General features: G+C 20.0%; 3 protein-coding genes across 3 annotated transcripts; 1 reads left to right on the top strand and 2 right to left on the bottom strand.

Annotated features, from left to right (window-relative positions):
- Positions 1 to 2,627: 2,627 nt before the first annotated feature.
- On the bottom strand, positions 2,628 to 3,474 carry PY17X_1373700 (fam-b protein; the record flags this gene model as incomplete). Its single annotated transcript, XM_720821.1, has 2 exons — positions 2,628 to 3,233; positions 3,406 to 3,474. 2 exons carry the CDS (start codon positions 3,472 to 3,474, stop codon positions 2,628 to 2,630), a joined length of 675 nt encoding a protein of 224 aa, XP_725914.1.
- A 2,273-nt stretch (positions 3,475 to 5,747) lies between these two features.
- On the bottom strand, positions 5,748 to 6,914 carry PY17X_1373600 (uncharacterized protein; the record flags this gene model as incomplete). Its single annotated transcript, XM_722363.1, has 3 exons — positions 5,748 to 5,813; positions 5,903 to 6,772; positions 6,897 to 6,914. 3 exons carry the CDS (start codon positions 6,912 to 6,914, stop codon positions 5,748 to 5,750), a joined length of 954 nt encoding a protein of 317 aa, XP_727456.1.
- A 3,735-nt stretch (positions 6,915 to 10,649) lies between these two features.
- PY17X_1373500 (fam-a protein) lies at positions 10,650 to 12,153 on the top strand (the record flags this gene model as incomplete). Its single annotated transcript, XM_022957362.1, has 6 exons — positions 10,650 to 10,804; positions 10,934 to 11,180; positions 11,269 to 11,338; positions 11,460 to 11,569; positions 11,650 to 11,883; positions 12,079 to 12,153. The coding sequence occupies 6 exons, from the start codon at positions 10,650 to 10,652 to the stop codon at positions 12,151 to 12,153; spliced, it is 891 nt and encodes a 296-aa protein (XP_022813792.1).
- Positions 12,154 to 12,738: the final 585 nt, after the last annotated feature.

Below are 12,738 nucleotides of genomic sequence, written 5' to 3'. Positions count from 1 at the left end.
TATATTTTATATTTTATATTTTAATGATGGCCCTTCTAAAACATAAATACTGCATGAATATAAAAAATAAAATGTTCTATTATTACTATAATCCTTAAAAGTATATAAATAATAGTTTTTTAAAATATATTAAATTTTTACATAATTTTTTCTTATAATATATAATACTGTTTTTTTCTAAAATTATATTATTTTCGAATTAAGTTGCATTGTTCCCTTTTTTAATTGCATATACATAATTCTAATGTTATTTTTATTTAATATATATGCGTCCAATTATATTTTAACATTTTCAATAACTTTATTTTTATTCCTATATAGTTAAATTTATAAATATACCTTATTAGATAATTTTATAATATATTTTGCACATCTTTCCCACGGTTTAAAACGAGAATTAGCACTGACCTGTATTTATAAGCTTAAATAAATCTTTAAATGTATATTGATTTTAAAATAATAGTTAGTATATATTAAATATATAACACATAAATAACTATTGATGCAAAATTTAAAGTATAATAAAAAATCATGTGTATTAGATTGGTATATTGCACTTTGAGAGGAGAGATAAGGGAAGTATGATTTTTTAAGACAAGAATGTAGCCATATAAAATTTATTTATTATACGTAGTTTAATTAAATTTTCTAGCTTTAAAACTTTCAATTAATTTATACATTAAAAATAACTTAGAATTATTAATTTTCTAAATATATGGTTTGCTTTTGTATTTATAATAAACTATATTTTTAAGTAAACTATAGAATTATTAATATTATTTTTCTTGACAGTGTTAATCCTAATATTATCACATTAAAGCATATTTAAATGAATGTTATAATAATTAATTTGATGTTTTGTGCATACAATTTTAATTTTATCATACCTTTAATAATATATATAATGAATTTATACCCATGTAATGTATCAAATTAACATAATGTATTTTTCGTATTTAATACCTTATCTATTGTTATTACTATTATTATTGTTACTGCTAGATCACTGTATAGTACAACGGAATAATTAATTCCCTTAATATAAATACTTTAAATCAATGTATGATATGTCCGTGATTCATTGCTTAAAGTATAACTTTTTATAACATATATACTACCTCGTAAAACGATATATTTATAATACATATTTATTAATTTATATATGATAACCTAATAAAAATAATATTAGTTCAAATTAAATTAATTATTATTTCCCTTTTCGATAAAATTAATATTAGTATTTAATTATATGAAGTTTCCACAATAAAACAATATTTCATTATTAGTAGAGCATTTTATTAAATTATATGCATAGATATATAATAATAATGCTGTTCTATCTATCATATTATTTATAATTATTATAACAAAATATGATATTAAATACTATTAATATAATTATATTTTTTTAATTAACTAATAATATAATATATTTCTAATTTATATATAATTCAAAACTATAAAGTTCAAAATTAATAGTGATTAATCTAATAGTATACCTTTATAGTAAATAAATTAATGTATATATTAATATCTCTATTATTTAAATTTAAAACATTAGGATAAAATGAAACTATATATAATTGTTATTTTAAAGGATAGTATACATATATCTATAATTTAATTTTTTATTAATATGCATATTTTTATTGATTATTAAAAATGTTAGATGTATAAAATGCCTTTTATAGATAACGCTGTATTGTCGATTCTCGATCGGTATTTTATGAATATCTATTATTACAGTTCGGTTGTTAAAATACAATTTAAATCAAAATAATAGTGACACAAATTATATGTTTTACTAAATAAAATTTTCATCAAATAAAGAAACGTATTATGATATATTTAGTTCAATATAGCTATGGGTTATCAAGACTTATATAATAACCAATTGTGATATAGCATAATATGAATTCATACATAACAATTTCTATATCGATATATGCAATATAGACATTTTATTTTAATCATATTAAATCGGCATGACCACTCAATTATATATGTTATAATTCATGAAAAAATGTTATGTACCCCTTTCATATTAGTTTATACCCCCTTTTTGATTGCATATTTAGACATCATCCCGAAATTAAGCATATGAGGTAATAAATATTACCAATTTATAAACAAATTAATAAAAATATAACCCTAACCCAAAACATAGATTACATAGAACAAAACTATAACTTATAGTACAGAACCCTGACCCAAAATACGAGTTCTCCAAAACAAAACTATAAACCAATATCTGAACCATCAATATAGCTTATAATTTTATTAATAAGTGTGCTTAAATTTATTTATTTAAAATAATTACAAATACTATCTAAAAATTACTATATTCAAAATCTATTAATACATAATATATTTGTATGGAAATAAGGACAAATGAGTTTTTGACAAACGGTAAACACAAATAAATTAATTATATAACGTGATTATATATTAAATTAAAATATATAATAATATAACAACCAATTAAATTTTATTTCATTATTATATAAAATGTAAAAAGTGTAACTTTTATGCCATAAAATATTAAATATATTATTTATATTAAAATAATATAAAATATACATATTTTCAAATGTAATTAAAAAAAATAATAAAATTACAATATTAAATCACAAAAATAATATATATAGAACCATTAAGTACAACGGTCCTGGTATTACCGCCAAAAAAATTACTATAAGTGCCAAACATACCACGATGCATTTGATTGCTTTTTTTTTTAAATTTCGACTAATTTTTAATTTCTTACAATTACTACTTGATGTAATTTCATTATATTCATCATTTTCCAATTGTTTAAAATCTTCATGTTCTGATACAGAACTATTTTCATCTTTTTTTATTATTCTTTTATCATGTATCGGCTGTATTGCTAATTCACCATTCATTTTATTATCAAGCTCTTTTGCTAATTTTTCTAATTCTTTTCGAGACTTGTTAATTAATTTTTTTATCTTACTATCTACATTTTTTAAATTAAGTAATGTGTTAGTTTCTTTATGCTTCTTTATATGTGAATCTATAATATTTCGAAGGTATGCTATTTCTTTGTTACCATCATTACAATCATTAAATTGATTTGCAAGACTCAAAGTTGATTCATAAAATTCATTTAAATCAAATTGGTTATCTGCATCTGATAATATCCTATCATTTCTAAAGTATATTATATTCCTTTCAAGGTATATTTCTCTATCGTTTACAAGGTATAATTCCTGCAAAGAAATGAAATATTTATTAACATATATGTAATTAATTTTTATTGTTGCTTTAACTTAAGTGTTTTACCAATACATGAAACAATAATATAAGGTCAGTATAAAACAATAGATACGGGAAATATAATGAAATATTATTAATAATAAAAGAAAATAATGTGTAACTTACTTTTTTGACATATTCAAAAGAACAAATAACAATTGAAAAAAGAACATATTTTAAAATACTGACTCTCATTTTTAGCTTTATTTATTAAATAAATGAACTAATATATTTAGTTTGAAATCATGTTTATAACTTGATATTTATTCCCAAAATTGCAATATTTATTAGTTTTTTGTTCTAAAGTTTATGAATAAATGAATATATCTAAAAAAAATGGAATTTATTTCATTTATTAACTTTTTCCACTTCCTATAGAATTTATAAATGTATTGTAGTAATTTTCGGTATATTCATTAAAATTATTTATGGATATATATATTATATATTTTTTTAAATAAATATTAATTTTTCTCTAAAAAATACACCTTTTTTAATATTTTAATTATAAAAAATATATATGTATATAATAATTTTCCCTAAAATATATTTTTATGGAAAAATTATTATACAAATAGGCTTTTAATTTAATTTGTAACACATTAGGGTGTTTAGTGATACAGTTTTAATATTTTATAAACTTATATTTTTCTATTATTGTTCACATATTAACACATTAATAAATATCTATTAAAATAATCAAATATTATATATATTTTTTTATATGAATAAATACAAACATATAATGAAAACATTAACAAAGCACCGTTGATATTTACATTTAAATCGTTTCTAATTTATTATATTTTATTATAATATTTCTCCAACTTTAAATATTACTTAATAATATTCTCTACTTTATTTCCTGATTTTGTATAAAAATATATTTTTTTATATATTAGTATGTAATAATCTTATTTATAAATATATCTCAAAATATACAACATCAAATATATTAAAATAATATAAATATTCAAATTTTTAAATGTAATTCAAAAAACAATCAATTATAATATTAAATCACAAAAATAATACATATAGAACCAATATATTGAAAGAGGTACCAATTTATTTTTATCTCAAATCAAAAAATGAAATACACTTAATACTATTAACTTTTATTTTCCTTATATTCATTTAACATATGTTAAGACACTTTTATATTTAAAAAATGCAATATTTTGACTTTTATAAATAATAATTAAAGACAAATAAATATTATAATTAATTTATAATAGAGAATTCCATCATATAGAAAATTTATTTTATGTTGTATTATAAAATAAGAAACAAATGCTTGATATGTATCATATATATACAATACTTCTTTAGATTAATAGACAAATCTACTATTTAATATTATTTAAATTTATACATTTTTTTAATTTGACTTCAAATATAAGTTAATTAAATTTATAATTCTAAAGAATTGTGCTTTCTTTATAAACAAAAAAAATTAACAAACAAAATAAATTAATAAATGTACAGGATCAGCCTCCATAGCATTCTATATATTTAATAATCAAATTTATCATCAACTCAATTTACGACTTTTTTCATGTATTTTCCTTCAACTTCTACCCTAACTCATAAACACTAACGTAAAAATCACCAAAATATATAATATTTCAGTGGACAAATATTTTTTAAATATTATACTAATTCCTAAAATAATGTCTATTAAAATAAATATATTTTTAACGTAATTTAACTACTCTTTAAATATATTTCCTCCAAATAGTACTTTATACTTCTATCACATTCAAACACTTTCCTCTATCAATTGCTTCATTTATTATTCGGTTCAGGTGATATGAGGGATCAAATTTTTTTAAGTGTTCTTTTGTTTGAAATAATAATAAATTATTTTCTTCCAATTCCCCTCCTTCTCCCAGTTTCTCATATTAAATATTGTAATTATTTAAGTCACGTCTCTTCTAGGACCAAGTCAATTCCAACATTTGATCAATTTCCACATAAACCATTAATCACAAATTAAGAATAAAATACAAAAATTATATAATTCAATAAATTTACCATTAAGTTATATTAACATAAAATGCAATTCTTATAATTTATCAAAATATACTTCTTTATTGTTCCTTTTCATAGTAATATTCATCCTCATCTTTTCTTACATATTTAGACTTAATGTAAATCTTAAAAACCACAACATATCCTTTACATATTTTAATAATTTATTTCCTATATATATTTAAACAATTCTTTAAACTAATAAATGTTATCAAATTATAAAAAATTATTCAAAATTAAATGCAATGTAATACTTAACCCGAATATGGGATCCACAAAGACAAACTAAACCCTGACCCACAACACAAAACTGTATACAAATTATGCAAAAATTACATCCCAATAGACAATTTCTTAATATATATCAATCATTATTACTATTCCTGAGATAGTCATTACTCTTCGAATCTTATATTAATTATCCATTTTCTTCTTTATTTTTTTAGCTTTTCTTTTAAATGTTGTTTTTGAGATCGTTTCCGAAATCCAAATAACGAATACTAATATAAAATGTTAAGAAACATATGATTTATTTGTTAACGTTTGCATATATATAATGAAAATAATTTTTTAATTTCTTATTATTTACCTTATAGGAAATTCCTAAAAAAATTGCTATTGCACCAAATATCGATAAAACTGGAATTAATTTACTTGCTAATGATGAGTCTGATAATGCAGTATTTGGAATCAGAGTTATCGTTTCAATATCTTGGTTTCCTGTTTCACTCGATGATCCAGTTGTTTTAGTTTCATTAGAAATTTCTACTTCAACTTTTTGGGCTGTTTTTTTTGATGGTAATTGAGGACGTGCCATTTCTGTATCAATAGTAACTCTTAAACTTTCAAAATTGTTATAATACTTAGATAAAACAAGTAACACTTTACTGTATATACTGTTATCAGTATTATTATCTCCATCAAGTAGTTCTTGATATTTTTCAACAAATTTGTTAGCATCTTGCATAAACTCGCTATCTTTATTTTTCGTATAAGCAGTATCCATACTGCATAATAATTTAAGTAATTCATAAAATTTAGACATATGACTAATATCAATATCCAAATATTCCTTTATTTCATCTATGATTTCCTTATAACCTTTAAATTTTTTATTATAAATTTCACTCTTAGTGTACTTCTCGTTATTTTCTATATGCTTAGAATAAAAATCCTTTAATGTATTGATTCCATTTTCTGATTTTTGATTTAATTTATAACTTAACCATATCATAATACATACAACCGCATCCTTATAAGTGGGAAGATCAAGTGAAATACTAAATTGACCGAAATATGCATTAAATAACCATAAACAACCAGCATTAATCTTCTTGATATTAGTGTCACAATTATCGTTAGGGCAGTATTTTCTGAATACTATATCTTTAAAACTAGATTTTCCAGAATTGTTCGATTCATCGTGAAAATCTTTCCACAATTTTTTAAACTGATAACACTAAGAAACCATTTTAAAAAATCAAATAAAAATGTCTATTAAAATGAACGTATTATTAATTTATAAATAGACAATATCAAAAATGTGTAATAACAAACATTTATATTCAATAAATTGTATGTACCACATTATTAATTGTCATATTGGAAAATTATTTTTGAACTATAAATTAAGTACATCATATTAATTTCATATATACTACATCAGAATAGGGGACATAAAATTGGATTCTCTATATAAAAATTATCTGTAGTTAACCATATTTTATTTTTAGTATTAATTTAAAATTAATGTAAAGTAATAATACAATAGTAACACCATAGTAAGTTTGTATATAAATTATGGGAATTAGCTAAACTGCCTTAAATTGGAGATATTTGTTTTGGTCATATGTATAATATCATTTATACTTAAAGTCATGATTATTAATAATATTCATTCTAATTTTATTATAAAAATTTAAGGAATTTTATAATGCGTTTAAAATGTATCCCTTTATGTTATGTCTCAATATAGAAAAGTACAAATTTGTTTCTCATATTTAATAAATATATTTATACCTTTGAACCTGCAAATACGTAAAAATTAATAAATATATTATTACCATATTTTTAAAAGTATATAAATAGTAATTTTTTAAAATATATTAAATACTATATACTTGTTTCTTATAATATATAATATAGACTTTTCTAAAATTATAATATTTACAAAGTTGCATTGTTCCGTTTTCTATCCAAATTACATAAATTTATATTATTTTTAATGAATGTATATAAATTCATAATTCATTTTAATGAGTTCTATAACTTTATTTTTATTCCTACATATTCCAATTTAGAAGTATTCTTTATTTAGTAACTTTATAATGTTTTCCATATTTTTCCACCGTTAAAGCGGCAATCAGCAATGAACCTGTATTTATAAGCTTAAATAAGTTTTTATATGTAGGTCGTTTTTAAAATAATACTTAGGAAATGTTAAATATATAACACATAAATAATATTGATGAAATTTAAGTGTAATAGAAAATTATGAGTTATTATATTGTCCTTTTAGATAGGAGAGATAAGGGAATTATACTTTTTTAAGACAAGGTTGTAGCCATATAAGATTTACCTATTCTACACAGTTTAATTATTTCTTATATTTTCTACCATTAAAGTTTTTAATTCATGTATAAATTAAAAATAACTTAGAATTATTACTTTTATAAATATATAGTTTGCCTTTATATTTTATAATAAACCATATTTAATTCTATAATGTAAAACTATAGAATTATTAATATTATTTTACTTGGTAATGTTAGTCTAATGCTATCGCATTAAAGCATACTTAAATAAATGTTATAATATTTCATTTTATTTTGTATGCATACAATTTTAATTTTATCGCTCGTTTGATGATATATATAATGAATTTATACTCATGTAGTGTATCAAATGGATTTAATGATTTTTTCGTATTTAATACTTTATCTATTGTTATTACTATTATTATTGTTACTGCTATATCAATGTATAGTACAACGGAACAATTAGTGCACTAAATAAAAATCCTTTAAATCAATGTAGAATATTTCCGTATTTTGTTGTTTTAAATTAACTATTTTGGAACATTATTTCGCAATAACAATTTATTTAAATTATAGATTTATATTTTGTATATATAATAACCTAATAAAAATATTATTAGTTCAAATTAATTATTACATACTTTTTCCATGTAATTTGCATTAATATATAATTGTATATGTTTCCCAAAATTAACATATTTCAATATTAGTAGTTGGTATAATATTTTACTATATTAGAACAATAGCGATATTCTATATATCATATATTTATAATTATTAGCACAAACTATAACATTATATTTTATTAATATGCTTATGTTTTTTCTTTTAACTATTTTAAAATATAATATATTTCCAATTTATTTATACCTCAAAACTATAAAGTTTAAAAATTAATAGTGATTAATCTATTATTATACCTTATGATAAATAAATTAACGTATATAATGCAACTTCTATTAATACAAATGTAAAATACAAAAGAATAGTAGCTACAATTAAAACTTAAAAAATATTGTATATATAGATCAATTTTTTATGTTACTAAAAACGTTAGAACCATAATAAAATCTATAAACAACGTTATATTGTCGATATATATCAACCTATATGTTATCACTATCTATTATATATTTCTAATGCCCTTAATTAACAATAACAATATACCCATCAACCTCAAGATATATTATAATGCAGAGGAATATTCAAAACCAATCATCTTATAATTCATACTCACCCTCACATATAATGCTATTATTACAAGATATATTATAATTCAGAGGAATATTCAAAATAATAACTTTTACTAAATAAAATATTTCATCAAACAAACAAATGCATTGTATATTATAATGTGGATAATTCAATATAACCCATGATTAACAAGTTTTATATAATAGACAATTTCATATACCATAATATCACTTCATATATAACCAATATTTATATATCTAATATATTATTTTAATCATTTTAATCATTTTAAATCTATATATTATACTTTATCAAAAAAATCTTATCACCTATTTCATATTAATCACACTACCCCTTTTTTCGTTGTATATTTACACATCATCTCCAGATTAAACATACACAATCATAAATATATTACTATTCAAATTATAAAAAATTAAATTACAATATCCTCGAATCCTAACACAAAACGCAGATTCAGTAAACGAAACAATAACTCATAAACATAATCTTGGCCCATAAAAAATTAACACTCAGCCATTAAGAATATTAGAATTAAAAACTAAATTAATTTTATATATTCATATGTGTATATATTTCTTGACTTTACAATTTTATGTTTCATTATTTTATTTCATATTTTACTTCATATTTTATTTGTATTTTTTTTAACTTTATACTTTGTTTTATTATTAAAAGGAAAATTATAATTTGTATTCATTTATAAAAAGGTACGGGTGTCAATATTACTACCAATAAATAATTTTTATAAAACTAACAATTTCTCTAGAAAAATGTTTAGTAAAATTTGTATTAAAAGTAATAAAAAAATCACAAATGTGTATTATCATAATATAAAATTTATCATACTACTATTATGATGAAGTGAAAATTGTTGTTATTATAGTAGTATTAGTAATATATAAAATTAATTGAATTTCTCATATTAATTATTTTAATATAATATTTATATACTATGATCTTTTATTTATTAATGTAAGTATATGTAGTTCCATACGTAATGAACTGTTTTATAAATTTTAAATTGAGATTGATCAATTATAAAATTTGTGTATTCATAATGCTATATATTAAAAATATCATTTATATAATTAAATTTATTCGTTTTTAAATATTATAATATTATGGAAATTATGGATCATAATATTTTTGATATTCATTATTTATGAAAGATTCATTATAATATTAAGGAAATTATGGATCATAATATTTTTGATATTCATTATTTATGAAAGATTCATTATAATATTAAGGAAATTATGGATCATAATATTTTTGATATTCATTATTTATGAAAGATTCATTATAATATTAAGGAAATTATGGATCATAATATTTTTGATATTCATTATTTATGAAAGCTTCTGTTATTGATGTCGTTTTGTGGTTGAACTATTTAAATAAAAAATATATTAAACTTATAAATCTGATAAAATCATACATTTTACAGTTTAAATAGTAGTTTTTTATATTTTATTGGAGAAAATGATTAGCTTCAATTTTAATTATATTTGTACAGATTTCCGAGTTGTTAATTTTTAATTAAAAAAATACTAATATATATTTTGTTTGTAAACTTCAAAAATGAATAAGTTTTATATTAAATTTTTTTTTCTTCTTTTAAGCATCTCCCTATGTGTGAATAATAAAACCCTTGCAACAGAGCTTGCTCCAAAAACATATACAAAACCCAAATCAAGAAAATTTACAATATTCAAATCAAAAAAATCATATCCTGCGTAAGAAAATACTACAATATATATATTATATATTTCATTATGAAAGTATTAAATGTGTACGTCTTTGCAAAAATGTTATAAATACAATAACTTTATTTTTGTACACATTAAAAATATGTTCATTTTTAGCAAAGATAATACAGAAGAAATATATCAAAAAAACAAGCACCTATTATATACCGATCCCGAAGAAACTATAAATGCGTGTAGATTTATGACAGAAGCTTTAACACATTTAGAACATCATGCTACAAGTAAAGATGATTATGTATTATATGGTAGAAATTCTGTTTACTATATGTTTTTTTATAAAAAAAAACATCAAGGTCATACAAATGTTGAAAAAATTGAATATATAGTTGATGATCCGAATAAGGTATCAATTAACGAACAACATTAAAATTTATAAACCAAATTGAAATTAAAAAATGATTATAACATTTATTTCTCTTTACTTCCATTAGTATAATGGATTAATAAACAGGTTTTGGAATCCAGACAGTAGCAATTTTTTGTATGCAGGCTCGGTTAAAAGTATACAAAACATAAATAATTACCCAAATTAACATATTATTGTTACTATTTATTCTTTCCCATATCTTCAAACTCATCATATTTTAATTATATCTATGCAATTTTATAATATCTTTTTTAGAAAAAATTGTCCGAGTATACAGTCGAAATTTAGTAATGATACAGCAACGTTGCAAAAAATGGCCGTGGTCTCGTGAGAAATATTTTTATGCTTTAGCTGCAAAATTTAAAGTAAGCAAAACTTTCTTCTTCCATTTCGTTATAAATCATATTTTTTGTATTATTCAAATACACTTTTATTCATTTTGTAGATATCAGAAAACAAAACTATGATTGCCATGGCTTCAACAAATATAAGTGATCACAACCGTAAAAATAAAAAATATTTTGAAAACAAAATAATAGAAAATGCAAATTTATTCCAAGCTGAAATTGATTCTGAAGATGATATTAGAAATGGAAAATTAATAAAAATGTTTGTTAACTTAAATGGATACATTGTTGAAAAAAAAAACAAATATATTGAAATCACCTATGTCGATTCTGTAAACGGTATACAGATTTTAATAAATAATAATTTATTTCAACCATTGTTAAAAAAAATATTGTTTTTAATAAATGAAGATATTTATAATTTGAAACAAATTTTAACATTTTATATAATCATCCATTTATGTTTTTTTCTTAGAATGATGAACATGGTTCCATTTAACAAAAATCTATTATTGGAAAGACTTTAGATTGTTTGTCACCTCATAAATAAACGTGTATTTAAATATATTTTTCAGTACTGTATATTAGAGAATTTATCTTAATAAAATGTTTTATTTTCATAAATGGTATTTATTTAAATTATCATCATAAAACATATTTTTCCGTTTTGAAAAAGTTTATATTTTTTTTTTATGTCTTTTAATATTATAATGCATCTACATGTATTAATTTTTTGAAAACTACAAATAGAACTGCTATAACTTATGAAGATCTTTTATTTGTCATATTCCTTTCATTTAATACTTATCACCTTTTTTGTGTTTACAAATGTAGACATCATCTCATTATTAAACATAAATAATGATATATATATTTAATTAGTATTCAAATACCAAAAATATTACCAACTTATAAAAAATTAAATTACAATATTCTCGAATCCTAACTCAAAACCCAGATTCAGTAAACGAAACAATAACCCATAAACATAATTTTGGCCCATAAAAAATTAACACTCAGCCATTAAGAATATTAGAATTAAAAACTAAATTAATTTTATATATGCATATGTGTATATATTTCTTGACTTTATAATTTTATGTTTCATTTTATTTCATATTTTATTTCATATTTTACTTTATATTTTACTTTATATTTTATTTCATATTTCACTTCATATTTTACTT

Source organism: Plasmodium yoelii, assembly GCF_900002385.2.
Source record: "Plasmodium yoelii strain 17X genome assembly, chromosome: 13".
Classification (NCBI taxonomy): domain Eukaryota; phylum Apicomplexa; class Aconoidasida; order Haemosporida; family Plasmodiidae; genus Plasmodium; species Plasmodium yoelii.
The sequence above is the reverse complement of the archived record's forward strand: the minus strand, read 5'-3'. Positions and strand labels throughout refer to the sequence as shown.